This window comes from Passer montanus, unplaced genomic scaffold (assembly GCF_014805655.1).
Source record: "Passer montanus isolate IOZ18808 unplaced genomic scaffold, ASM1480565v1 scaffold193, whole genome shotgun sequence".
In the NCBI taxonomy this organism is placed as follows: Eukaryota; Metazoa; Chordata; class Aves; order Passeriformes; family Passeridae; genus Passer; species Passer montanus.
Window position 1 is genome coordinate 402,765 of NW_024366514.1, and position 27,941 is coordinate 430,705.

Here is a 27,941-nt window from a genome sequence, read left to right on the forward strand (position 1 = left end):
CCACAGTCACTTTCTTTCAGTCAGGACTCCCCCTAAAGCAGATTCTCTGCTGGCAAAAATTGCATTCAATCCATATATCATAGGCTAAGTACATATACCCTCGGTTTGTGTTTCATCAAACATCCTATGAGGGAACAGAAAACTCATCCAATTTATGCTCTCTCACATCAGATTTGACAAATGTGTGTTCCAAGAGTCTAGAAAAAAATAAGATGACTTTTTAAATAACAGTTTTATTTGTGTACAGATTTTTGCATCTGTTTCCCTTAGGTCCTTGCTGCAGATAATTTGCATTTTCAGAAGCTTATTCTGAAGTTCTCCCGTCTCCATTTCTGTACAAGATACACTCCAAGTTTGCATATAAATATATTTAAAATATATAAATATATAGATATAAACCTAAGCAGGGTGCACCCCATCCTTATCCCCAAATCCACCTACAAGCAAACAGACAAGAGCCATGAGCTACATCCCACATGATGTATAGAGCTCAGAGCAAGTTACACATCTAGACTCTTGGACAGCAATGGCATTTCACAGCTGGATGACCCAGCAGTTGTTTTTCCTGCACAGCCCCCTGCTTCTCTCAGAAGTTAATTCAGCATGGGAATTGCACTTGAGTAAGAAGGGGTGGCAAAAGGCCCTAAGCATGCCTGGAGTCTTTTCCATAACAAAGCTCTTTCCTGAGTTGCTTTACAGGTGCTGTCTTGGCTGTTGTGGTTGAACCTAGCTCAGGTCTACCTCATCATGCTGCAATCCTGCTAAGCTTGCAGTCTGTAGCCAAAGACAGTTCAGACAGTGAATTATCTGTTGCTCTCACATGTTTCATTACAGAGATGAGATTTATTGCCAGATTTGCAAACAACTCACAGAAAACAGCAACAGGAGCAGCTATGCTCGTGGCTGGATCCTCCTGTCACTTTGCCTGGGCTGCTTTCCTCCTTCAGACACGTTTGTGAAGGTACACTGCTTAACCCTTCCTCCTACAGCAGCTCACACGCCTCAGCTGAGCTGGTGTCTTGTGTATTTTGATGTTTTGATGCTGACAGCCACATAAAATGTTTGGCTTCCAGAGCAGCTGGTGCTGTGGTTTCAGCAGAAACTTTCTCATCTCATATGCTTATCTGGGAATTTAAATATATTACTGCTGCATTCACATTTAATTTTTTTTTTCATTACACATCATACAGTCTGAATTGGAAACTTTCTCATCTCATATGATTATCTGGGAATTTAAATATATTACTGCTACATTCACATTTAATTTTTTTTTCATTACACATCATACAGTCTGAATTCTATTGTTGATCACAGCTCTCATTTTAATTCTATAATCTGCAAGGGATCTGGTATATTTTAACCTTTCCAGTTCTGTCTTTTCAGCCAAAGACAATCAAAAGATGTCTCCTGTTACAACCCTTGTGATTAAATATATTCAGGAGGCCAGTACAAAATCACAGTCCCAAGTTTTATCAGTCCTTACCCTATATCTCTAAGCTCTAAAAAGTCCAATAGATACTTGCAGTTTTACATTATTTATTAATTTCCAAGTTAAAATGGATGATAAATCCATTTCACCACAGGATAAAAACTCAACCTGTGGCTCCAACTTGACATCAGGCTTCCTCCTAGATCTGAGAGGCAAACAGGATCCATGGATGTGCATGAAACTTCAGCCTTGCTTTACTAACACCCCAGTTCAAATAATCAATGTAATCATACATGCTGCTAAATGGACACTACCTGGAACAAACCAGTCAAAGCCGTAGGCATATTGTGACACCAGTCTTCATCCAAAGACTTGGAAGCATGCAGAATTCATGAAAGACATGACCATACCCTACCTCTAGGAATATTTTTAATCATTAAAATAATCAGGTGAATGAGGCATGCTTGCACTAAATACAGATATGTAAATACAAGTCCGTGTCATCCAAGAGCCATACAGACTCCAAAAGCTCAGTTTATCCCATTCATCTCTTCAAATGTCCCATCTTAATCATGGACTTCAATTGAAATTGCCAGAGGACTTGGTAGAACTAAAAGTATCAATCATCATTAGACCTAATCTGCCATTAGCCTTCTTCCCAACTCTTCCATTCATACAGCATGTCATAACACTTAGGGCTCTTGGGTTGAAAACACTAACTCTTGCTCTAACCTAACCATAAGAATAAAGTCTCCACTACTCAAGTAGTTAAACATGGTATATAGACTGACACAAATCTTCTCTCCCTTTGGACTGAAAGTTCTGAAGTGTCTCAAGCCTCCTTTTTAAACACATTAATTCCAACCCTAATCTTTACTATTTTCTGGTGAACTGAAAGCTAATGGGTTACTGAAATCTAGTTTATCAGTTGCAGAAGGTTTTTAATGTTTTCTGAGGATTAATGTATCCTAACTCCTTCTCCTGCTCTGTGCATGTAGTACCTGTTGAATTTCATCCACCATGGGCCCACGGGCTATGCTCCATACTGTGCTGAGCGTCTGCGACGCACCTACAGCAATGGGGCCCGGACTGAACCTCCCAGCTGGCTGGAACTTCAGGTAGCAACTCTCTTTTGGCTTAATTATATTGATCTAGGACTTTTTGTACTGGTTTTTGTAAGTATAATACTTACTTTGTAGTTATACTGCATTCACTAACCTGTAATAGCAGACGTTCCTAAATCAAATCATGGAAATCAATTGCACAAGGGGATTGAAGACAGCCACCTCGGTCTGGGCAGTTTCTTGGATACACCTTTTCTGGCTATTCAGTTACCCTAAATGCAGAAAAGTATGTAAGCAGCAGCAGATGATTTGCAGGGAGGTACCTCCATCCACTTAGGAACCACAGGCCAGAAACAACCTCCTGAGGAAAGCTCTTACGATCACTTTTGGAAAGAACTGAGCAAAGCTTATGCTTTTAAAATAAAAGGAAGAAGGGAGTATGATGGTGCTATATTGTCCTCCACTTCCTTTAAATGTCACCCTAGTAATTAAAAATCACGCCCCCCATCCCCCGCCTTTCAAGTAAAGACCTCAGTTCAGTTCCTCCCTAAATCTCAGGGACCCTATTGCTTAACACACATCTTCCTGGGCAGTGTGCATCTCTCCACTGATGCATGTAAGGCTGTTCCCAAAAGTCATCAGGACAAATGTGGCTCATGAAAAGTCTATCAACTGGCACTGTTATTGGCACTCTACTGAGCTGTGAGGAGGAGAAAACTTGAGTCCAGTGCTGCTCCAGGGATGTAATTTATATTTATGACTCACCATGCTTTGAAGAAACTGTGTGGGTGTTGGTGATTCACTTAAAGATTGTTGACCAGGTTGTACAGGCTGTGTAGCTCTTAGATTTAAAAGCTTACTTCATTCTTCAGAAGAAAGTAAGGTTTCTCCATAATTTTTTTCTCTTATTTAACTCTGACTTCCAGGCAACAAAGCAGAAGAAACCCATTATGTTTAATGTCACCCTGATGAATGGCCAGAGCATCACTGTCCCTGCAGACTCTGCTTCCACTGCCAAAGAGATATGTCAGTTCATAGCAGATAAAACCAAACTGAAGGATATATTTGGGTTTTCACTCTACATTGCTGTGTTTGATAAGGTAAAGTGTAGAAAAATAGAATGGAAGCTCCCTTCTCTTTCTTTGGAGTTGCTGCTGCCCACCCAGTCTCAAATGCGGACCCCTGAATTCTGGAACACCCTCAACCCAGTCCTGCACTGAAACTAAATCAGTTCTGAATCCCAGCTGGATCTCAAGCCTGATAATCCTATTCTGCCTTTCTCTTGGCTCATCACTCAGCAATTCTTGCTGCAGTCCTGTAAAGTTTCCTTTGCCACAAGTTGACTAGTAAAAATACATCCACTTACCACATAAAACTTGCATACTCATCTGCTTACCTTTCTGGAGTTTTTCTTGCAGTCAGGAGAGCAGGAGCTTTGTGTCTGTGGTCCCTTGGGCAGACCAAGGTAACGCAGTGTCCCTTTGGGCAGGTCTGGTCGCTGGGCGGGGGCCGGGACCACGTCCTGGACGCCATCTCCCAGTGCGAGCAGCTGGTGAAGGAGCGGGGCACGCACGAGCGCCACGCGCCCTGGCGCCTCTACTTCCGCAAGGAGATCTTCACCCCCTGGCACAACTCCCGCGAGGATCCTGTCAGCACTGATCTCATCTACCACCAAGTCATCCGGGGCGTTCGCTTTGGAGAGTACCGCTGTGAGAAGGTGATCTCCTGATTCATCCTCCTAAAGAGACACAACTATATTAATGCTTCCCACGTTAAAAAGCGGGAATATGAGCTGAATTTGTAGTGGATGTGAACAACCCTTTCCTTCTTAATGAACAATCCCTGTGTCCAGGTGATTGTACCAGCTGTCACACAATTCTAATTAATACTTTTTCCTTCCCTGCAATGTGGGAGCTTGGAGGCATGTCCAAAGGGGCAAATTGGGTTGTACTTTAAAATATCTTTGCTAACAATCTCTCTGATGTTATGATTTTGTGAAGTCCATCCCTCCTCATGCTGGGTGACTGTTAAGAGTTATCCGACAAAAACTGAGGAAACCCCATTCCTAAATGGTCCAAAGGTTGAAAGAGGCTATCTAGCCTTTGTAACATCCTTCTAGGCCTCTTTTAATGGATTAATTGTTTCAGGAGGAAGATTTGGTGGAGATAGGTGCAAAATATTGTTATATCCAATTTGGAGATACCATCCACAATGAACTTGTGCAGAAGGTGCTCCATGACTGTATTCCAGTAAAACAGCTGAAGTCCAAGCCCCTGGAAAAGTGGGTGAGCCTTGTAACCTATGCACATGCTAAGGTAAGAGGTTTGTCAGGCACTGCTGGGTAACCACTCTTGAGCACCAGCTTCTGCTTCTTTCACCATTTTTATTTATTAATAGTCTGTTGGGGAAGAAGGAAAACCAGCTCAGTTTGTAGATCCCAAATAGCTCAATAGGTCTGGGGGAGCAGAAAAACTTTCCACTCACAATTCCATATGAAGAGCAAGAGGCAAGAATGAAAAAGTACATTTAAATCTCTGAATAGAGTAGCTTTTAAGGCTCTGTTTTCCATCTGATGACCTAGTCAGGATGGGCATGGCATGAAGTATTGGTTTTGATCTGGAAATAAGGATTCAGGATTACCTGAATTATTTCCACGGCATCCAAGGTGCATTAGACTTTGAATAGTTCAGTGGGGATTTAAGGGAAATTTGGAATCCAAATACCTGGGGGCACAGTTAGCTGCATGTGGGTCCCTGGAGACCATTCCTGATTTACTTTCTCCAAGTTCCCCTGACACCAGTAACAGCAGAGGATTGTTGGGATCTCTGGGATTGGGTTTGTTCTTTATTGTCTGAAGATCATGTAAACCAGATTTTACTGAGAAAACCTTGGGTGTGTTTTTTTTCCTGCAGGCCCCATACACACAGGACCATCTCTCCTCTCAGACAGTGAAGGAGCAACTTGTAGATTTTGCTCGCTTTCAGTGGCCTTTGCTTTTTTCCAGATTCTTTGAAGTCACTAAGTTTTCAGGTAATACCTGGAGCCTGAGAGTAGAGGACAGATACAAGATGAATAGGAGAAGACTTGTATAGCATTGATAAGGATTTTTTCTGTATTTTCAGGACCCAGCTTGCCTAAGAACCACTTCATTATTGCTATAAATTGGAAAGGCATCTGCTTCTTGGATGAGTCAGAAAAACGGCTCCTTGAGCTGACCTTCCCAGAGATAACTGGCATCCACACCAACAGGTGAGGGCTTCAGAAAGACATGATCTGAAGATAGCATCTCTTCCATACTCCAAAAGGGTGTACCTTCTCTGCCACCTCCTTAGGTGATTTGATCTGTGCCTGGAAAGGTGGTTCAGCCTAGGTCCGGGAAACAGAAAGGGAAAACTGAGCAGCCTGTAAAGGAAATACTGAGAGGACTGGATCCTTCCAGCTGGTGTAAAGTGATCCTGTTCAGTCAGAAAGGTGTAAGGAAGCACAGGCAGGCATTAAGACAAGAATGGTCCAAATAACTGACACAGTTAAGCCATTGTCTGTTGGGCATGCTGGGAGTTCACATATTTCTCAGGTGTCATGGACCAGAAAAGGATCACTGAGAAAAGCTGTTAACTACTGGTTGCTCATGGCACACATTCTTGCATCAGGTCACTCGGAAAAAAAAGGGTCTTACATACACAAAAAGGCCCCCTGTGAGGACTGCCAGAGATTTATTAGTTGTTGAGTTACTCCAAAAGAAGGGTGTTTTTTGTCTACATGGACTTGTGTACAAAGCATGGTGGAGTCCAGAGCAAAGCTGAGCCACTTCAGTCCTTCACACCTGCCAGCTCATGGGAAGTAAAATTAGGAACTACCAATATTCACTGTAAGGGAGTTACCTGCAAGGAGATGTGGGTGCCTTGGCTGTGTTTACAGATGGGTCTGAAAGTTCTTCAGATGCTCTGGTAACAAATTGTTCAATAATACCTAGGGCAGTGAAGTCATTTGGACAGAGCTGCACTCTCATCACGCTCCGTGCCGAGGAGTTTGTCCTGACCTCTGTAAACAGCGTTGTCATTGCTGAACTGGTGGTGATGTTCCTGGAAGGACTGAAGAAAAGATCACAATTTGCTGTGGCAATGCAGGAGAAAAAATCCCAGGGTAAGTCTCATAACTTTTCTACAGGGTGTGGAAGAATTCATGAGAGAATCCACAGCACTTGTTTGAAGGTAGTCAAAGAGGAGAGGGAGAACTTCACCAAGAGTCCTTTTGCTCCAGGGGGGATGCATCAGCACAGCAATGCCCAGCATAAGGCAATGGGATTCAGTAGCTTTGCACACAAATAACCTTTCCTTCCCCTTTTCCTTCTTTATGTATTATGTTTAGATGATGTAGTGTCCAGGGACTCAGTTTGGTTATAGTAGGAAGTTGGATCTGGGCTCTCTGGAAATACTTTGCAGAAGAATTTCACAGAAGCAGTAAACCAGAATTTCCTGTAGAACAGATGTAGCTCAAACAGACATGCATGTTTAAAATGTAAACATTATCTTCAACTCCTTACAACTACTCAGTTCCTTTCCATGCTCTGCTGCCAGTCTAGACACAAAGTCAGCATTCATGTGAATCAAACTGAGTTCTGCCATTGCCCTCAGTGGATCAAAGTCAGGGTGTCAGAGGAAACAGAAGTGATTTCTCTGAAGTGTTACTGGAAAATTAGCCATATTTACACAAATCACTTTCTACTGCTAACTGAATTCAGGCCTTCAAAATGCAATTTCCTTGTCTTTCACATTGCAACCCCTTTACATTTTCTCAGACTGTCAAGCCTGAACAGTACCCCCTTATTCTGTTTTCCAGAAGATCCTGGCATCCTGTCCTTCAAGAAGGGAGACTTGCTAATCTTCACCGAAGACAAAAGGCTGGATGCAGACTCTGGCTGGATCTGTGCCCAGAATGAAAGGACAGGCAAAACAGGGAATGTATTTTTGGAAGACATCTACATCATTCCTTCCCTCACAAAACCCTCTAGTCAAGTGCTGGTAAGGAAAGCTAAGCATTCCATGTGAAAAGATAAAAATGTTAATATGCTTGAATTTATAACTGGAAGATAATTGTCCCTCCAAAGTCAGACAAGTTCTATACCTCCCACTGAAACAAAGCATTTAATTCTGTCCTGTCTGAAAACAGAACTAAGCTAGCCCAGACTCTAAGGAGAAGACTGCAGCTGCACAAAGGCAGTGACTTTAAAAACACCCAAAATCCATTCTATTCACCATGGGAGATTTCAGTGCTTGCAACTGGTAGCAATTAAGGGGTATGGGTGTGTAGTTGTATTTTCCTGCATTTACTCTGGGTTTGAGTGGTAATCACAGAATGCCTCAAGAGAACCTCTAAGTGCATCAGGTAACTTAAAGAGAATATGGTCTTTGAGGAAGCCAAGGTTTCTCATTAATGTTTCTGCTAATAAGTTTTGTCTTTAGTTATGAGGATTCAGTATTTTGGACCCTGTGCTAACAGATAAAAAGCAGAAAAACTGGTGGCAAAACACACTAGAGAGAAGCAAGTGCATTGTGAAACACATGTTGTGCTTTGGATAATCACATACATTTTAACGTCCACTATTGCTATGTCTGTGTAAATTGCCTCTTTGAGTCAGCTGTTCCCAGCTAATTCTTGAGTCTCTGGAGATGCTGCTTTTGAGATAGGAGGTCTCAGGCAGCACACAGGGCTACCTGCACATATATGCTGAGTAATCCCTGACAGTGCATGCAGACACCTGTCTCCATGTGACATCTCTGTGTGGCTGTGTTATTCCAGAGTTTGCTAATGATGTCTCCAGACCAGAGGAGGACAGCTTCACAGAACTCCTTCATGGAGGAACCCGATGAAGAGGATATCAAGGTGAAGCCTTACACCCTGGAGGAGTTCTCCTACGAACACTTCAGGTGAAGCTCTCTGTGTAGAGTATGCCCTAGAAAAGGTCTTGTTGATCAGTAATCCTTAAAGCCTATTATGTAATGCCCTCTCCAACTTCTGATTGTGTTTCTTCTTTTTGTTCCCTGTAATTGTGACTTTGGATACAGAGATTCTGGCCCACGGCCTATTGTATCTTAACTCTGCAGAAATGCAGAGGGGAGGACTGACTGGGCTGACTTCTTCCAGCAGGCTCTACTCTTACTTCTCACTCTTTCTTCAGCACTTACCAGCTTATGAGGATATACAACACCTCAGGCTTCAGAAAGTAAGGGGAAAATTAGTTTTCTAAAAACCCCTTTCTTTTTTTGCAAGCCTCCTACCTTCTGAATATACAGGAAACTACATGTCCCTGCTCTTGTTGATCTGCAGAATCAAAGGAGATTTGAGATCACTGTCTTGGGAAAGAACAGGTCTAGAGATACAACTTTATGATAATGACCTCATTTGTTTATAGCAATACTGATTCAGTAGTTTTGTATTTCTTGCACTTGTCTTCATTCAGGACTCCTGAGAAGGAATCCATCAGCAAAGCTGTTCTCCAGAAGTCCCGTGGGCACAGTCAACTGTGGGCACATTCCAAGGAGCCTCTGAAACAGCCATTGCTGAAGAGAGCATGCACAGACCCTGATCTACGGGATTTGGCCTGTCAGGCCTTTATTGATATCCTTTCCCTCCTCTTTTTTGGCATCTCAAGGGGAAGGAAGAGTTAGCCTAGTCCATGAAATTACCTCTACTGAGGTACCTCAGCCACCTTACAAGGAATACATTCGCATAAAGATGGAGTGGATCAAATCTGTTTCCCTCGTCTACAGGGAAATGTTCCAGTTTCCTCCCAGTACTCCACAGCTACTGATGGCTCACTAAACTAATAATGTGGCTTCAGGAGTGAGAGAGATTTACTGCATATGCCCAGAGAATGCAGCTGCTAGCACAGCACAAATCACAGCCAAGCAGCAGCTGCTGCAAAGGGAAAGGGGGTAAGGGACAGACAACATGCTCCAGACCTTCCTCCCAGTATTAGCCACTTAGACACCAACAAAGTCACTAAAATGTTAGGATCCAGATGAAACTTTCCATTTGCCTTCCAAAATTTCTGCTTTTCTCCTTAACAGCATGTTCACCCATCATGAAATTCATGGGGGACTACCCCTCAAAACAGGCACACACCTCTGTGGAAGTCACTGACCAGATATTTGTGCCAGCTATCCAGGAGGAGGTCCTAAGGGATGAGATTTACTGTCAGATTATGAAACAACTGACTGACAACAGAAACAGGTATTGACCTGGGTGCAAACATCCTGCTCCTGCAGAGCCAGGTCTCAAGTGCAAGGGGCATCAGGAACCCTTGCTGCATTTGTGATGCAGTGCGGGCAGGGGGAAGGATAAACAAATGTTGGAGTAACAGCTTCCCTTCCCCTTTTTGCCAAAGTGCTTACCTTTGTGGAGTGCTCAGGACCCTGGCAGGGAGAGGCCAGAGAGCACCATCAATCATCTCCCCTGAGCTGCTGCTTTGCTCCTATCAGCATTCCGTGCTCCTCTCCTTGTGGTGTGAGGCAGGCAAGGTGTCACTGAGGCTCTCCTCCTCCCCAAGCAGTCTATAAGGGAAACATGGCACTGCATAGTCCTTGCATCCCTTCCGTGACTGCCCTGGCAACTTTCCATTTAAATTTTCCAACAGCAGCATTCCTCTCTCACAAAAATATAGTTCACACAGGATTTTTACCACAAGTGAATAAATACTTTTGAGTAGTTATATTAATTAGGTTACAAAACTGCCTTGCAGAACAGATTGGTTACAGAGGCACCTGCCCACATGAAAGTCTCTGAAACAGGCTGGTGTTTTTGTTCCCCACTACTCACAAAATGATAATTTGATCTACTTCCAGGGAAACTGAATTGCAAAAAGCAATTAAAACAATATCAATTAATATCAATAATATCAAATAATATCAATTATTAACAAAATTGTCAATTTCTGGATGCATTCTGTTTGTTTATTTATTTTCTTTCTTCTGTTCCACAAGTATTGCACGTAGTGGAACTTTCATCATGCGTGTCAGTGTTGAACGGTAAACTCCCTTGCAGGCAGTGAATTTTACAGGCTATTTAATGCATAGTCTGTAACCATGGTGCCAGTGCCATGCCTGATGTATTCCAGCAATGTGAGCAGGATTACTGATGTGGAAAAAACAATGCTTGAAAGGTGGCTATTTGCATACACTTTCATTAGAACAGCCAGAGCAACAAATCTTTCATCCTTCCCAGGCTGCTGTGTTGTGGACCATGTCCTGCTCTCATACAGAGACAAACACCACCCTATAGAGTATAAATGGGATTAAAATAGTCTGTCTTCATCTGCAAAATTAGAACAGTAAGTGGGAATAAAGAAGCCAGAACCTCTTTATTCAGTGAAGTCTGATGCCTTTCAGAGCCAGACATGCTGACTTTCCCAACCGAAACCACTTCACACCAGTGAGCATTTCAGAGCAATCCTTGGACACAGCTGAAGTGTGTTCTGCTCCTGGCTTTGAGGGAGAATGACTGACCACCTCATGGCTGCAGAGTGCTTCTTAATGGTGAGGGCAAGGTGCCAGAAGAGCTTCAAGTGGCAGATTTCACAGATGCAGAGGCTGGGAGAACTGGTTGTCAATTTCTGGATGCATTCTGTTTATTTATTTATTTTCTTTCTCCTGTTCCACAAGTGTTGCACATAGTGGAACTTTCATCATGCGTGTCAGTGTTGAATGGTAAACTCCCTTGCAGGCAGTGAATTTTACAGGCTATTTAATGCATAGTCTGTAACCATGGTGCCAGTGCCATGCCTGATGTATTCCAGCAATGTGAGCAGGATTACTGATGTGGCAAAAACAATGCTTGAAAGGTGGCTATTTGCATACACTTTCATTAGAACAGCCAGAGCAACAAATCTTTCATCCTTCCCAGGCTGCTGTGTTGTGGACCATGTCCTGCTCTCATACAGAGACAAACACCACCCTATAGAGTATAAATGGGATTAAAATAGTCTGTCTTCATCTGCAAAATTAGAACAGTAAGTGGGAATAAAGAAGCCAGAACCTCTTTATTCAGTGAAGTCTGATGCCTTTCAGAGCCAGACATGCTGACTTTCCCAACCGAAACCACTTCACACCAGTGAGCATTTCAGAGCAATCCTTGGACACAGCTGAAGTGTGTTCTGCTCCTGGCTTTGAGGGAGAATGACTGACCACCTCATGGCTGCAGAGTGCTTCTTAATGGTGAGGGCAAGGTGCCAGAAGAGCTTCAAGTGGCAGATTTCACAGATGCAGAGGCTGGGAGAACTGGATTTTCACCACCTGAAAAATATTACCAGCTTGATCTGGAACATTTAAGAACTGCATCTACCTCACTACATAATGCTACCAGCATGTTCATTTTTCAGAACAGGAGTACGTGTGCATACAAAGTGTTCATGCGCTGAGCAAAGCTGGCCAGTGCAGAGGGCAGGTGAATTCATCCACTAAGAAACCAGGATGTGAATACATGTGAGCTTGAACACCAAATCAGCAGTGGCTTTCCAAGAGGATGGCACCAGGGTCACTGCTGCTAAGATGTCTGCTAAACTGGAATTTATATTTATCCATGAGATCTGCATCTGTCATGAGTATTCTCATGGAGGACTTGGCACTGTCTTCACATACAGGCTGTGGTTGTTGCACAGCAAATGAATGCCAGAGCCTGGGTGAAGGCTCTATTGATTTTCAGCTCTCTGCACAATGGGACCATGATGGGAATGTATTTCTCTTCCCTGTAACTGGTGTGTGGTCAAACAGAATTATATGTGGCTGTAGCAGAACTGTTGGCTTTGTGTTCTCAGGTACAGCGAGACCAAGGGCTGGCAGCTCCTCTGGCTCTGCACTGGCCTCTTCCCACCCAGCAAGTCACTGCTCAAACACGCCCAGAAGTTCATAGAGACTCGCCAGAAAGAAACACTGGCCCCGGGGTGCCGTCGGAGGATTCAGACAGTAATGAGGTAAATAATCTGGCATATAACCAGCTCAAAGTGTTCAAACAGCAATAATCCCAAAAAGCAGGACCCAAAAAATACACACATAATGTGACTGTTGATTTCCTTTTCCTCTTTACATCTTGATTTTTAAAGTGATCATTATTTTTAACTGTCTTTATGGACTTTGAACCATTGAAGAGAGGTCTATGTCAGTTTCACTTTTTTCTTTCAGAGTTAGCAGCATTTCAGAAAGTTCATCACCACACATAATCACTTGACTCCCAGAGCTGGGTATTTCAAACATCCTAAAGGGCATGCAGCTTGGAATGATGTCACTGATGATAACCTGACCTTAGTGTTCTTTGGTGAGGCAGCATGTCCTTGTTGAAAGGATCAGTACAATCAATTCCTGTTCTCTGAAAAAACCCAAATGAGCAAAGCCCTGACTCTTACCTGGCTGCTCACAGCAAGGCACTTCTCCATCCACATGGTATTATCCCAGGCTAAAGCAACAAGACCCTCAAACCACAGTGCTTCCAGAGCTTCTGAATGAATTATTCTAAGGGACATAACACAACCAGAGAGAAGGGAAGGGCTAACAGGATTTCAGGAAGGATTATCTGAACTGTAGGGGAAAGGTTTCCCTAGATTCCTCCAAGCACTGGAATAACCCAGCTTGCCCCTCTGAGAACAAAACTTTGGCACCAAGGTTGACTCCAGCCTTCTCCCTTTTGATGGTGCTGTGATTTACCACTTGCCTGCCACAGACCTCATCAGTAAAGAATCTGCCCAATGATTCCTCCTTCCAGCTCCTGCATTTTCCCCTTTCCCTCAGGCTGGGCCACATGTTTGGTCTGTGAGCCCCACAGGTCAGGCTGTAGGGGAACACTAACAAAGTGGATATCCCCCTTGCACTGGATGGGGTTTGGCACTGCTGGGGAAATGTCACCACACATTGAACTCGCTTTTGAAGTGTCACAAGGCACTTCCCCATCCACTTGGCATTACTCCAGGCTGAAGCAACAAGACCCTCAAACCACAGTGCTTCCAGAGCTTCTGAATGAATTATTCTAAGGGACATAACACAACCAGAGAGAAGGGAAGGGCTAACAGGATTTCAGGAAGGATTATCTGAACTGTAGGGGAAAGGTTTCCCTAGATTCCTCCAAGCACTGGAATAACCTTCTAAGGGACATGACGCAACCAGAGAGAGGGGAAGGGCTAACAGGATTTCAGAAGGATTATCTGAACTGTAGGGGAAAGGTTTCCCTAGATTCCTCCAAGCACTGGAATAACCCAGCTTGCCCCTCTGAGAACAAAACTTTGGCACCAAGGTTGACTCCAGCCTTCTCCCTTTTGATGGTGCTGTGATTTACCACTTGCCTGCCACAGACCTCATCAGTAAAGAATCTGCCCAATGATTCCTCCTTCCAGCTCCTGCATTTTCCCCTTTCCCTCAGGCTGGGCCACATGTTTGGTCTGTGAGCCCCACAGGTCAGGCTGTAGGGGAACACTAACAAAGTGGATATCCCCCTTGCACTGGATGGGGTTTGGCACTGCTGGGGAAATGTCACCACACATTGAACTCGCTTTTGAAGTGTCTGAAAAATGCATGGCAAGGAATGCTATTCATTGTTTATTTCTATGGAGAAGACTTAAAAATTCCTGCCTCCCTATATCATGTGCTATTCATGCCCTGTTGAGCTGTACAGAGCTTCTTTAGAGAGAGCAAACAGGGAGGGGAAAGCAGAATGGGCTGCTTGGAAGGAGCATTTTATTTGCTAAACTGTCCCAGATCTGAAGCCTGGGGGATGGGAAGCGGAACAAAGACAAATCTTGTCTTCTAAGAGTGGTTCTTTTCCTAAGATTCAACTGGCATCTGCTTAGGATAGAATAGAATAAACTATTTCAGTTGGAAGGGATCTTCAACAATCATCTAGTCCAACTTCCCCCTGTAAGTAACCTGGTCTCTTTGGAAAGGATACAGCAGGCAGCTCAAAGGATTGACCTAAACACACAAAGGGGAACCCATCTGAGCCCTTGGGTACACACCTTTTCTGCCATAAACCACTTAACAGCTTCACCCCCAGAATCCTGGCCAGGGAACCACCCTGATGAGTGTTAAGCAGATCTCACCTTGGCAGTGAATTCCTAGCTCAGGCTGCACAGAGAGGTGGGTGGCTCTATGTCTCTGCAGCCAAACTGCTGCAATTCCTTATGCTCCCAGGGCCTCCCTCTGATGCCAGGTCAGGAACAGGTGACTGAGTAGGGCAGGTCCACATTTTGCACAGTGCCTGCACAGTACAAAGCACATGCTGCTCAGCTTGGTCACAGTCAAGTTTTCCTTCTCCAAATGGTAATGATCCTTTATTGAATGGGAAAAAAATTGGTTTTCAAATCCACACAATTAAATCTTGGATCCAGACTAACCTTCTTCATGTGAGAGGCCCATAAGCTATGGTGTTCAAAATACCTGAACAGCCTCCTCTGTGCCACGGAGTACGGGAACTTACCAGCCCCAGGAGGTAATTTGCTAGATATGTTCTAACTTTAACTATGTCAAGGTTTTTGCATGACTGAGGGCCAGTTCCTTTGCTGTAAAAGGCAGCTCTGCTCTGAGGTCTAATTTCAAAGAACTGGGTTTGTACAGCTTAAGCACCTCCTAAGGCAGTGATTGCATTCCAGCTCTCATATAAAATGCTTTCAAGCAGCCCTCCAGACCTTTTTGGTACTTGGGGTCCAAGACATTTTGTATCCAAATACTTATCTTTTTGCTGATGCAGGAATTTAAAAAATGTATTTCTCCTTGTAGCCGTTATATTCACATGTCAGTAAGGAAGAATGCTGCTGAATCCATAGAAGAGGCAATGGAGCTGGCTAAGAAGGTGCCTTCTTCATGCAACCTCCTTGCAGAGCAGAACAGACTTTCACTTTACATGCTAATAAGACCCCCAGTTTCTTGCTGTCAATACACTGCATTTGCACTGGGGTGGAGGTCCATTGGAGCCTGCTCCATCACAGAGTACTGGCATTTTGGAGTGTGCCTGCTGTTTGGATAGAATACTGTTGTTCATTACCTTAATGATTAAATTGGTGTCTCTTATGATGGTGGTGGCATTTTCCAGGAGTGGCTGCAGGAAGTGGGCACCTCATCCTGTGGAGGTTGAGGCCATCTTACAGAACAACACTAAGATCTCACACAAGATTTTCTTCCCCAACGAAACAGAACTGGTGAGCATTTGTTTTCCCAGCCTTGACCATTATTCCAGCCATGATGTGCTCATCCAGGAGCATGTGTGAAGACATTCAATATTCTTATTTCTTCCTGCCCTCTGTCTAACAAGAGTCTTGTTATCTCATAGACATTTGATGTGGGAACAAACACCAAAATCCAGACTCTGTGTCAGAACATCGCTTCCAAATTGCAGCTGCACTCCTGGGAAGGTTTCAGCCTCTTTGTGAAGATTGCAGACAAGGTAACTTCTTATTGACTCTGGCAGGGTAGCCAGGCTGCCCCTCCTCTCTTAATATGTACTTTTTACCAGGTAGTAGTAGTATGTATTTATTTACCAGGCCACCTAAACAACCATACGAAGCCAAGGACCAGAGCAGGTGATTAATGTTTCTGTCCTACTGAGGGGATACAACCTAAACTTGAACTTTTAGCACCTGACAATTATTTTCAGTCTCTTGAAGGGGCTGGATGGAGATGCCCCTGGAAGGAGTATCCAGGTGGCACTAAAAGCAGAGATGTAGGCTTTCCAGCAGCTGCTAGGATGGATGCATAAGGCTGGATTCAACCCTTTTTCACTCAGACTTTGCCCAGATGTGCTGCACATGTACAGTGCCCACTAGGACTAGAGAAAGCAGGAGCAACCAGCACCAGTTAATCACCCTCTGGTTTGCTGGGAGCCTGCCTTGCCTGAGCTGAATCTTGGGCTGGCTGTCTCACCTGAGAGGTCCCTTGTCTCTGAAACTGAGATTAAGGCAAAAGCAGCACTGAGCCCTAGCAGAGGGAGTTTCTGGTGTGCTGCCTTCCTGAAAAGAGAAACCAGCATGCAACAACACTTCACAAAGAGAGCAAGACTGGGAATTAGGTAGGCATCTTCACCTTGACTGCAAAAAGCAACCTGGAAAGCAAAAAGCAACAGAAGATGCAATAAAGATCCCCATATGAAATATAAGTAAATTGGCCCTTTCTCCTCCTCTTTTTCTACTTCCTTCCTGCTGTAATTCTGCCCTCTCACTGTTGAGAGGGAAAGAAAATTCAGCCTGAATTTTCTTTGGGTATGTGGCACAGGCAGTATTTTATATGATGTGCTAACCCCTCCTTTGTCTCCTCATTGCTTGGCCTCTGCAGGTGATCAGTCAGAATGAAGCAGACTACTTCTTTGACTCACTAAGGCAGGTGACAGACTGGAACAGAAGGAACAAGCCAGGAAAAGATGGTAAGGAGAATGCCAGCATGACAAGAAGCTGCATGAGATGTTGTGTTGAATTGGGAAGCAGCTGATCCATCCAGTAAGATTCACTCCATCTTAGGAAGTGTTTAGCAGAGTCTTGTATCTTTTTTGTTTGTACATACATGGTTAATGCCTGCACCAGCAGCAAGATCCAGTGTCCTGATGCAGCCAAGCACTGGCTATCAAAAACACCTGAATATCTCTCCAGAAATTTTAAATTGGTACAGAAAATTTTTTTTTCACCCATTGTATCCAAAACACACAGCTGGATACATGCAAATTAGATAGGTCAATCCTGAAATACTAAGAATCAGCCAACACATGCAAATATGTTCTTTACAGAGTGTCACTCATATTTCTTGAGTTGTCAGAAACTTTTTAACCAGGTTATTACCTGGTGATACCCAAACACGTTATGTTGTCAAGAAAGCATTTTGTTAGAATAAAACAATGTAATAATAACAACAGCAATTCTTTCCACTTACCATGCCCCCCCGATAATATACATTTTAAATCAATATCAAACTCAAACTTGTCCTCACCTCTGCATATTTCAGGACAGCTGAGGTTCAACTCCCTGAAGCTCTGGCTATGTATCTAAGACCTTCTACCTTCTCTTCTCTCAGCTGATGTAGCTGCTAGGAGCTCTGTAAATCACAGTATAAAGATGTGGGTCCAAAAAATCACAACTCATTTGTAGAAGCACAGCCATTAGGAGATGTATTTGCATCTGTTTAACAGAATTTGGGTGCACTGCACACCAGCAGGCAGCTGTCATGAGCACCAAAAACAAACACTCAATGGTAGTCCCTCAACTTCTCCTCCATCTGATCATTGTATGAGCAGTATCCAGGATCTGAAAATTGATAATTTTGCAAGATTTTTTTGCAATTTAAAATGGCTTTTTGTGTTGTTTTGTTAGCAATTTTGTCTGTTACTATTAAAACCATAATTACTTCTCTGAAGAAATTCACAAGCCATTTAAAAACTGTAGGACTATCAGTAACACAGTAGCCCACTAAAGATTTGATCTCCTTAGGGGCTGCTCTGTCTGTGGCCTATGAGGTGTACTTCATGAGAAAGCTGTGGCTGAATGTCACTCCTGGCAAGGATCTGAAAGCTGATACCATTTTCCATTACCACCAGGTAAGCAGCTTCCTAAAGAAGAGGTATCTTGTGATACGTTAATTTCTTGTGAGAAATTAAATCTGTAGGAGTATTACTGTCTCCCTCTTGAAAGCCTGCATTATACAGCCTCCAGAAGAATACCTCCTCCAGAGGGGGCACAGCTCAGGCTCAGAACAGATTTATTTCTTACAGGGTTCACAGCTTAGTAATACTGAACATGTTAAGAGTACAGCTCCTTTACCTCACTGTACTGTGGAAATGCTCCTCTTGCTCCATAAATCAGAGAATCACAAAGTTTTGGTTGGATCTTTTAAGATCATAATGGAGAACCTTCAGAAGGAACTAAAAGTTCTTGGGATGTCCTTGGACTGTGTTTGGCAAGACTTGCGTGCTGATCTCATAGATTTAGAATGTTTAAGTCAGTGTTTGCTTTAGCCCATTCTGTCTGGATTCAGAGCTGGTCTCTTCCAGGAGCTGCCAAAGTACCTCAGAGGTTACCACAAGTGCTCCAAGGATGAAGCTGTGCAGCTGGCAGGGCTGATTTATAAAGCGCGCTTCAACAACGACCGCACGCAGCTGGCAGCCATCCCCAAAATCCTGAAGGAGCTGGTGCCAGACAATCTGCTCCGAGCAGTGGCACCAGATGAATGGAAGAAGGTAAGAACATCAGCTTTCATTAGGCATATTACATTTACAGAGCTTTAGTAGAGAAAACAGACTGAGCCACACTACATCTTTGATCTGATGGTCTTTGAAAGTATTCTGTGGGGCTGGTATTAGATATTGCTGGATTTGCCAGCAAGATAGTAAGAGGATTTGCCTCTTACAATCCAGATTTTACATACTTTACTAAAATTCTGAAAGATATCTGCAGGGCTGGATGGCTTATCTGAAGTGTGCATCTTTCTTGGAGATACTAATCTATTTCTAGCATCCAGAAAGAGTTAGAGATAGGAGAGCCAGTGACTCAGAAGTTGAGGATATTGGACAGAAATAGAAAATTAAGATGCCTCATAAATATTTCTTGGCAGCAAATCAATCTTCTTGCACCATGTCCATGGTACTTACAGCAAAAAGCTGTTTTATCCACAAAAAGGGCAAGGGGGTTTCAGCAGGTACTTACCACTTAGTCTGCTGAGGAAAACACGGGACATTATTTCAAATGCAAAGGGAAAATTCACCCTCAATTTTTCAGCCAAAGATGTAATTTGTGTCTGTGGGTGTTGAATACTGGCTTCCCGAGTTTTACCTCATGTTGCCCCTCTGCCCTGAAGTCCATTTCCTCAGGCTGCTGGGCTTCCTTCACCCAGCAGAGGAATAAGGAACACTGGAGGGTTTTGGCTTCACCTTGCCCCACGGCACAGCAGCTGTTTTCATTTTCAGTTTTCTGCTGCTGGGCAAAAAACCTGATAGTGGTGATAAGCCGATGCTGTCTTTAGTGCTAAGTGCAGGCATTGGAAACCTGCTTGTCTCCAGCTCAGCTGGCTGTGTATCCTCTTTTCCTGAACAGAGCATTATTGCAGCATATGGTAAACATGAAGGAAAAACTGTGGATGAGGCCAAGATTGCTTTCTTGAAAATGATACACCGGTGGCCAACGTTTGGATCAGCTTTTTTTGAGGTGAAGGTAGGTTTGAAGGCCTGTGTGAGTGGATTTAGTAGTAGATCAGTGCCAAGGGATACAGACTGACTATAATTCCATACCTGAAAGTAAAAATACATTATAAAACTGAATTCCTGTAATCTATAGAGGAAAACTCAGTTCCTTCCAAGTTTGGAGATGGATTCTTTATCCATTCTGTACTATGCTTATTTACTGGCAATGTTCTTGCTCTAGTTATAATATCTCTACTACAACTGTGCAGTAGCTGTAGGGGCCTAAATTGTCCTGTCATTGCTCTCCACAAGAAAATGCTGCCAAATCTTCTCTTTGGTGACTCTTCCCTCAGAACAGAACAGTACAAATCCTCTCATTCTAGAGTGGATATCACAAGAATAATTTCCCATGTGTTACCTTTAATTTCTCCTCACTAGGCTCTTAAATGGTTTGCAATCAATCATTAAGCCTTTTATCAGACAGCATAGTAAATAATGAACCTGGTTCTGCTGTCATGTAGCATTTGCTCGAGTCATCAGTATATGGCCAAAATGTTTCAGTGTTCATTTGGGAAAGAGAACAAGAAGCACTGGGCACTGTTAAAGGTCACTAGGTCCCTGACAGAGATAATTTCTCAATTTTCTGCTTATCTTGCTGTGTTACTCATTTACAGCAAGCCTCGGAGCCCAATTTCCCAGAGATTGTACTGATTGCAATCAACAAGCAAGGAGTCTCACTGATACATCAGAAGACAAAGGTAACAGCTGCTTCTCACAAGTGCATCTAAGGAAGGATTGAACATACCCTGCTAATTTAGGGACAGTGATAGGACCATGCCCAGGAATGACAGGAGAGGATAGAGGCTGTCTAATTTTTTCTGTGTGAAACTGAAGGAAATGTTACTGCCTCAAATCACTTCTTTGCAGTTTCTACTCTGGAAAGGAATAGGATAGAGCATCTCTGAAAAAAGACATGGGAATCATGATAGAGCTGGCAAGGTGGTAAGATCAGGAAGATGGATGGGCAGTGCACCCAGGAACCTGCTTCAGAAAAATGCTTTGCAGGAAGTCCCAGCTGTCTAAGAGACCAGGCTGAATGGCCATGTTTAGCTGCAGTCTAACCCCAACAGTCTGGTCTTACCAAGGTCTCAGGAAAAGGGAGTATCACTATTTGCTTTCAATAACCAAACAAATTAAAAATAGGTTTAGATGATTGTAAATCTAATGGCAGTGTACTATGGCAAAGATGGATATATAATGAAAGGGAGTCTTGTGTGTGATTAAGATTTACCTGTTTGGTGAAAATACAATATACCAATAATCTGGAGGCAAGAAACACCTTGATCCATGATTTTTATAAACAAAGAGGGAAAGAACAAGAATTCTCTGGCTCTACAGGTTTTCTTATGTAACAGCCCGTTTTCATTTGAGAAAAGTTCTATAGATCACTTTGTTTCCCCTTTCAGGATATTTTAGTAGTCTACCCCTTCAATAAGATCTCCAACTGGAGCAGTGGGAGCACATATTTTCACATGACCATAGGGAACCTGGTACGAGGAACCCGGCTCTTATGTGAGACATCTCTGGTAAGAAGAGTTTTGCCAATTAAGACACAACAAAATCCTAATTTTTCCTTTCCAACCCTGATTGCTACAAAAGATGGTGTGAAAACAGATAAATACCAGTGCAGCATTATACCAAAATAATTGTATCATATATACCATAATTATACCAATTATACCACAAATACCAAAAGCATTCACTGCTGTGTCAATAAAATTGCCATTTAGAACTGGTTCAGTTCATATATAATGCTATCTATGCAAAGATGCATGACACAGGACACAAGGAAAAATAGTAATTTCCCAAATTCTTCCCATACATCAAAATTCTATCATTTGAGAAGACTGCAAAGCTACATAAGAAGCTTTTTGTCTTGCATGTCTGCCTCCAGTTATGTAGTAATGCCAGCCTTGTAAGACTTCATATTTTCCAGGAAGTGGTACCACCTTTTTAACAATTGGTTTCAGACTATTCACAGTCTCAGAGAAGCATCACTGTATTAATATTTAAAGGTAGGTTTGTAAAGATAACAAAAATATTTAAAGGCTAACTAATCTGACAGAAAAGCTTAGATTCTTAAATACAAGAATCTTAAATACAAGTCAAGCTGCAGAGTGAACACCAAGGAGACAGTAGAGCTATGGTCTGTAAAGTTTTGGAAATCTATGAAAAGCAGAGGAAGGAATGGACAAATTATAACTAAAACAGTGACAGATAGTGGAAGAAAAGATGTTCATGTAAGGAAGAACCTCAGAAGATGACAAACGAGAGGAAATGATACTTATTTTTGATTCTGGAGCATCCTGAGAGATTTAAGACTTTTTTCTTCCCTGACAGGGTTACAAAATGGATGACCTGAAGAGAGGAAATGATACTTATTTTTGCTTCTGGAGCTCCCTGAGAGATTTAAGACTTTTTTTCTTCCCTGACAGGGTTACAAAATGGATGACCTGTTAACATCCTACGTACGCCTGCTCATGAATGCTGTAAACAAGCAAAAGAACCTCCCAGCCTGAGAGTGGAAATAGAGCCCATCACCTGTACTTGTGCCAATCTCCCTGTAACTTCATATCCCAAAAGAAATGCCATTTAGAAAATATTAATCTTGTTGACCAATCTTGTGATCACACACTGAATGAACTGAGTTGCTGAAACACTACTGCAAGAGAAACTCAAGTGAGCATGTGCTTTCAAATATCTGCAACACTTCTGTCTTAGATGTAGTATGAGAATTTCATTCAAATACTGGATTTACAGAAAGTTTAGAAGGACTTTAATGTTCTGTGGGAGTGGGGAAACCCTGTGAGGGCCCCTTCTAATAGCCTGAATCTCCTCCATTCAAAGACAGACACATATGAAGAGCTGTCTTCCTTTTGGAAAGAAAATGCCCCTTATTGTACACGCTCTTACCAAATGCACAGACTCCAAGAGTCTTTGCAAACAAAGGTAATGTAATTTTTTTCCTCCTACTGGCAATTCTAAGAGCGGAGAAATGCCCTTTCGTAACTGGACAGTCTGAAAGGTTCAGATGCTGTCCCCTGACTTACCAGAGCATTGCTTAGATTGTCTTCTTTCTTCCACATGTTATAATGTACTTGGAAACCAACAACTGCTTTCTACTGTGCAGTATCTAGTAAGCTCTGAAATGAGTCTGGGGTTTGGGCCCATCACTTTTAGTTGCTCCTATTTCAACATATAGATGAGCTATTCAGTGCAAATCAGAAGTGAAGAATTCAGTCTAACAGAGGTCTGTTGAAAAGAGACTTTTCTGCTCCACAAAAATGTTCTGTTTGGAGTTATGCAGACATTCCCTCACGAGACAAGAATAATAGCTTTAATTTGTCCAGATCTTTTCTGCTTCCTGTTTAGCAGACAGCTTGAGTGGTAAAATTTGATTCAGCACTTGTTCATCCCTAAGAGCTTTGCAGAAACACAGCTTTGGTGCCACAGGAACCAGAGTGTGCTCTGAGTGTGTTAAGCAGACACAGACTATGGTGGGAGCAAGCTTAGCTGCTTCCCCTTCAGATCAAGTACTCCTCCCTCGCTCCCAGTGGAACATGAACATGTCTTAAAGCATTCACACCAAGTTCCTTGAGACACAAGCTGGCAGTGCTGGAAAAGCAGCTCTGCCTGATCTCTCAACTTTGCCAATGGATGCACAATGGTTCTCTTGTTCCCTCAGACATGTGTGTGCAAAATTCAAATGCTGGTGGGAGTTTTGTATATGGGTGGCAGGGAAGAGCCCACTCTCTTTGTGCATCTAAATGAGTGCCACACCTGTCAGAATAGCTGATCTGTTTGCAAGCAGTTAGATGCTCCTGCTGTAATGTCCATTGCTGGCAATGGAAATGCTGGAGTCTAATTACCCAGTGGTTTTGTCACCCAGTGTCTGATCTAACTAACTAGCTGTGAGAAATGTTCAGCACTTCACCTGTACAAAGAGAAATCTTGCAGCCAAACTGTATTGTTTCTGGTTTTTAAATAAAGATGCAGAAAATCAATCACAATGTCTTTTTTGAACTGTTTGCTCCAGATCCATGTAACTAAAATCAACCAAATATCCATTATATCCTGGAAATGATCACAGTATCCCATCTGCTCATTACCTACACAACACAACTTGTACAACATAGCCACTAGAAGGGTGATACCCCTTTCTGCACATCCTAATCAACCAACACATCACCACAGAAGCAGCCCAGGTCCAAAACATGAATTCACAACAGTGCCTCAGGTTTCAGCAGTCCCAGAGTTCCTTGGAGTGGGTAACAGTCTCTGGCTAAGCACTGAAAATATGGTATTAACTGTACACTATACCATTTTTTCCCCTTTTTTTTGTGTGAAGATTTAAAATGTATTACAGTTAACTTTAATACAAGAACATACAAAGGCACAGTATTACAGCATTTAATCTACAATCATGTGCTTTGATTAGACAGCTCAAACAACGTGTGATAAAGTGAGAGCTCTACATGGTGCAGAACCCATCAAGGCCTGAACCAAGGCAGGGAGCTGCTAATTCTTTGCTCATCTAATACCCTCAGCACTTAACAGTGCTTTACAGGCTAATATAACCATGTTTATTACACGCTTGCCTGCAATCTATTCCTTCCCCAACCAATCACTTCTGAAAGAGTGTCAGTCAGATCATCTAATACCAGCCATGCCACATCAGGAATTCTCTCTAGGAAAGGCTGACCAGTGTTTGCCAGCACTGCACAGACTGCTGTGAAAACACCAGAACACAAACCTGGAGAGAGGATTAGAGCCATAAAGAAACACTGCAAGTGATTAGCATACCCATAAAAACAAGCTTCACATACCATGCTTTCTAAAAGCAGAACCATTTTCAAGTGTACTCAGTGAGTGTTAGTGATTTTAATTAGGTATAAATACGAATTAGGTATAAATATGAATGTATAGTATGAGACATCTTCTATTAAGTGCAGGTTTCTGAGCCAAGCTCAACCTTCATATAAATCTCTACTCTCCAGTGGTGTGATGCTTAGGAAGAATTTGGCCAGCAGGTCTATTTACAGCAATGGAAAAAAGCATGCAGCATATTTCTTACTGACACCTTGACTATATTAATTAAAAAGAAAACTCAACCTGTCAGCCTACCAAGGCACTAAGGAGAACTTGTGAGTTTGCACTATATTCTACTTGGTTTTAAAAAAGTCGACTGACAGAAGTAGAGGAAGATGCATTTTTTAAAGCCATTTATAGTTATTTCTCCTAGTCCTTCAACTCCATTCTCACAATAAAGGAAAAAAGGTGTGTTGGTAATATAAACTACTGTAACTCTGCACACTGCAGGCTATGGGCAGCAGAAGTGTAAGAAAAATTATTGTGAAAAATTAATAATATAAGAGAATATCACCCGCCATTAGTATAGAGATCAGGGATTACAATTATTTTGTTCACCAATTAATTTTGCAAAACATCCTGAAGGACATATTCCAAATCCTAGAAAACTGAGCAGCTTATCAAAGAGAATGATATCAACTCTCCTTAGAACTCTGAAGCTTTCTAGGTCTGCCAAGTCTCTAACACGAGACAAGGTGAAAGCACACATTAAATCTTCACTGGCAGCACAGCAGTAATGCCATTCACATACATGCATTTTCCATTGCTGAATGTGAGTGGCTGCTGAAAGAATATTACCTATTGGCTGCTAGTTACGTAGTCCTCCCAATATTTACCAGGAATGTGTGGCTGTGTGTTCCTCCACCACTTCCCAGCAGGCTGGGGATACACAGCTGCTCAGATTCAGCATTAGACAGGGCCTGTGACTGAGATTACAGGAACAGACTGGAATGTTTTATGCTGAGAAGAATCTGCATAACATACTGAGCTGCACCTAGGTCAGAATTCAAGTGTTTTATGCTGTGACAAAATGCCAAACAACAGGTTTGATTGTAAATGGGGGTCTTTGCAGAGCCACCCTACTGCACCGAAAGACATTCTGTTCTTTGTGCCCTGAATTTCAACACCATTTTAAGGCTGGTGAGAGAACAGTGAATAGCCACGTGTTCTCCTAAAGCAATGACACAAGCAGCTACTGTTACTGGAATCTACTGTGCAAATTGGTCAGGAGAAAGTGAAATAGTTGACTGCTAAAATTAGGCCTACCCCTCATCATTGTTAGAGTGGATACAGCATAACCCAGTTAAAAGATTATGGTAACTTACAGCAACAAAAAGCACAGCAGCTGAGGAAAACTGAGTTAGCAAAGGCAGTGAAGCTCTAAGAGATGGTCTCACACGTGGGATTCTGATCACTTATCCAGGATTGCTTTGGCATCACTGGTGCAGTTCCATGGGTATTGATTCAGCAAGCATGGTAACACAATTCTAAGGCAGACTACTGAGACTACTGCCCCAATCCAATTGCTGTTCACACATACAATAGGGAAGCTTTAACTTCTTGCTACCTAATTCAACTGTGGCTGCAGGGTGTTGTCCAGGCACAACTTCTGTGTTCATCTGACCAACTAAAACAGCCACTTTTGGAAGATTTAAATCATGCAAAGGACAGTAGTCTTCCAGTGCTTGTCAGCCTTGCAAAGGGGCAGGCAGTGTCTCACAACTGTTCATGGAAAGGGATGTTCAGGTTGCTCAGCTTCAGTGCAAGGAAGTATGGGGGTCACCTCTGGGGGACTCAGCAGCTCACTGGGTCATACATCATGCAGGTGGGCTCAGGAACAGTACTGCTGATGGCTCACCTCTAAAGAAGTATTGAGAATACCCAAAACCAGTAAATTTCTCAGCACCTTGGGTTGTGGGAGCAGAGATAGCAGGACCAGTGAAACCTCACTGGTGACAAGCAAAATTACAGAGAAGGACTATATGCTTGAGATATTAGCATTATGTCTGAGATCCTCTCCTTAAGTAAACTCAGATCTCCAGAAGAAAGATGAATGGGACTCTTATTCGGGAAAAAATTTTAAGAAAAATGGGGTTTTTTTCTGCATAACACATTTGCTACAAACTGTAAACATTAGAAACACCTTCATGTAATTGAGCTATCTGAAGCATGACCAACAAGTATATCCTTGGCTGGCAAATAAAGTGAAAATGTGAAAAGTGAAGTGCTTAAATTGGTACTATATTATTTATCCAACTGCCTTATGCAGAAGAGTAACCAATGCTCCAACCACACAACCTCAATAAATATCAGCTATGCCAATGGACAAGACGTGCTTTGTGTTGACCAGCAGAAGCTCTACCAGCCATGTAGCAGTAGAGAACAGAGAAAATTAGTGTCAGCTCTAATAAAATGTTCAGTTTCCCATAGCCACCTTCTCCTTAAAGAGAGCCCAGCCATTCTGAAGAGGCTCACATGGCCTTGACACCTGAAATCTCCTTAGTACTGAGCACAGAAGCAGCAAAGGAAACCTCTTAGCTGCCTTAACACTGGGCCTGACTGGGCAGTGCAGATGCCATAGCTACTGGTTCCTGGGCTTGCCCAGTAAACATACAAACAAGAAGGATTGGGATTTGGGATATGGGATAGGGCACCCACATATTGTCTGTAGCATTCTGGAGAAAGACCAGAACTTTTCGCATGTAGTAAAGAATGACAACTTTCAGACTATTTGCCTAGATATTAAAAAACCTAAAAATTGCTTCAGCCAGAGTAAGAAAAATTCTGATACTCTGATTGAGAAAGAGCAAATCTGACATTTCTTCCAGCCCTACATTTAACCACTTTTTCCTAATTCCTTAGAGTAGAGGAGTGGAAAGAGTAGTACAGTTCAATTGAGGAAGGAAAGATTGTGTAAAACTCCACAAAGGCAAAATGCAATGTTAGTAGCAAATTAATAATCAGCCTGTGCACAGCTCAAGCAGAACTCATACTCCTCTTCCTGCCAGTGTTAACAGACAGCTGCTTGGGAAAAGGGACAGTTGAGATGCAAGAGACAGCACCAGAAGCAGGGGAAGGTACTGCTTATCTTTGGTTCCACTTCTTAGTAATTGCTTCTGTAATCAACAGCTGCAGTGAGCAGCAGCTTATGTTAAGAGTGCAGTCAGGAGACTGACAGACCTGTTTGCTTTAAGCAGAGTTTAAATCTAAAGCTTTAGGATGGATCTTCTTGGATGCCAGCTCTGACAATTTCTTCAGACGTTTCTTCAGCTCCAGAGGGAATTTCTCATAGCACTTCTTGCACACAGGCTTCATGTCAAACTCCACAAATTTATTCCTTTAACACAAAGAACAGTTATTAAAATGGTATTTGCAAACTACATGCTTCA

At 42.6% G+C, this 27,941-nt stretch overlaps 2 protein-coding genes across 4 annotated transcripts in view; one reads left to right on the forward strand and one right to left on the reverse strand.

The window, feature by feature from the left end:
* MYO7B (myosin VIIB) overlaps window positions 1-25,847 on the forward strand; it is a 52,385-nt gene extending 26,538 nt beyond the window's left edge. The window contains exons 28-49 of the mRNA XM_039706525.1: window positions 835-961; window positions 2,428-2,547; window positions 3,420-3,593; window positions 3,983-4,210; window positions 4,641-4,808; window positions 5,406-5,523; window positions 5,616-5,742; window positions 6,467-6,636; window positions 7,333-7,514; window positions 8,293-8,420; window positions 8,954-9,111; window positions 9,573-9,726; window positions 12,305-12,460; window positions 15,562-15,667; window positions 15,799-15,912; window positions 16,797-16,884; window positions 17,939-18,045; window positions 18,499-18,684; window positions 19,538-19,654; window positions 20,298-20,381; window positions 21,090-21,209; window positions 22,119-25,847. Coding sequence (XP_039562459.1) covers window positions 835-961; window positions 2,428-2,547; window positions 3,420-3,593; window positions 3,983-4,210; window positions 4,641-4,808; window positions 5,406-5,523; window positions 5,616-5,742; window positions 6,467-6,636; window positions 7,333-7,514; window positions 8,293-8,420; window positions 8,954-9,111; window positions 9,573-9,726; window positions 12,305-12,460; window positions 15,562-15,667; window positions 15,799-15,912; window positions 16,797-16,884; window positions 17,939-18,045; window positions 18,499-18,684; window positions 19,538-19,654; window positions 20,298-20,381; window positions 21,090-21,209; window positions 22,119-22,202 — 3,016 coding nt within the window. The 3' untranslated portion in view covers window positions 22,203-25,847. The remainder of the gene's footprint in view (window positions 1-834; window positions 962-2,427; window positions 2,548-3,419; window positions 3,594-3,982; window positions 4,211-4,640; window positions 4,809-5,405; window positions 5,524-5,615; window positions 5,743-6,466; window positions 6,637-7,332; window positions 7,515-8,292; window positions 8,421-8,953; window positions 9,112-9,572; window positions 9,727-12,304; window positions 12,461-15,561; window positions 15,668-15,798; window positions 15,913-16,796; window positions 16,885-17,938; window positions 18,046-18,498; window positions 18,685-19,537; window positions 19,655-20,297; window positions 20,382-21,089; window positions 21,210-22,118) is intronic.
* The window catches only part of LIMS2 (LIM zinc finger domain containing 2), a 44,761-nt gene continuing 28,267 nt past the window's right edge, over window positions 11,448-27,941 (reverse strand). For 2 of the 3 annotated variants that reach the window (XM_039706523.1, XM_039706521.1), the window contains exon 10: window positions 24,080-27,889. In XM_039706523.1, the coding sequence (XP_039562457.1) occupies window positions 27,742-27,889 (148 nt within the window). In that variant the 3' untranslated portion in view covers window positions 24,080-27,741. Of the gene's footprint in view, window positions 11,784-24,079; window positions 27,890-27,941 lie in introns of those variants that run through there. The other variant, XM_039706522.1, reaches the window with a different exon arrangement.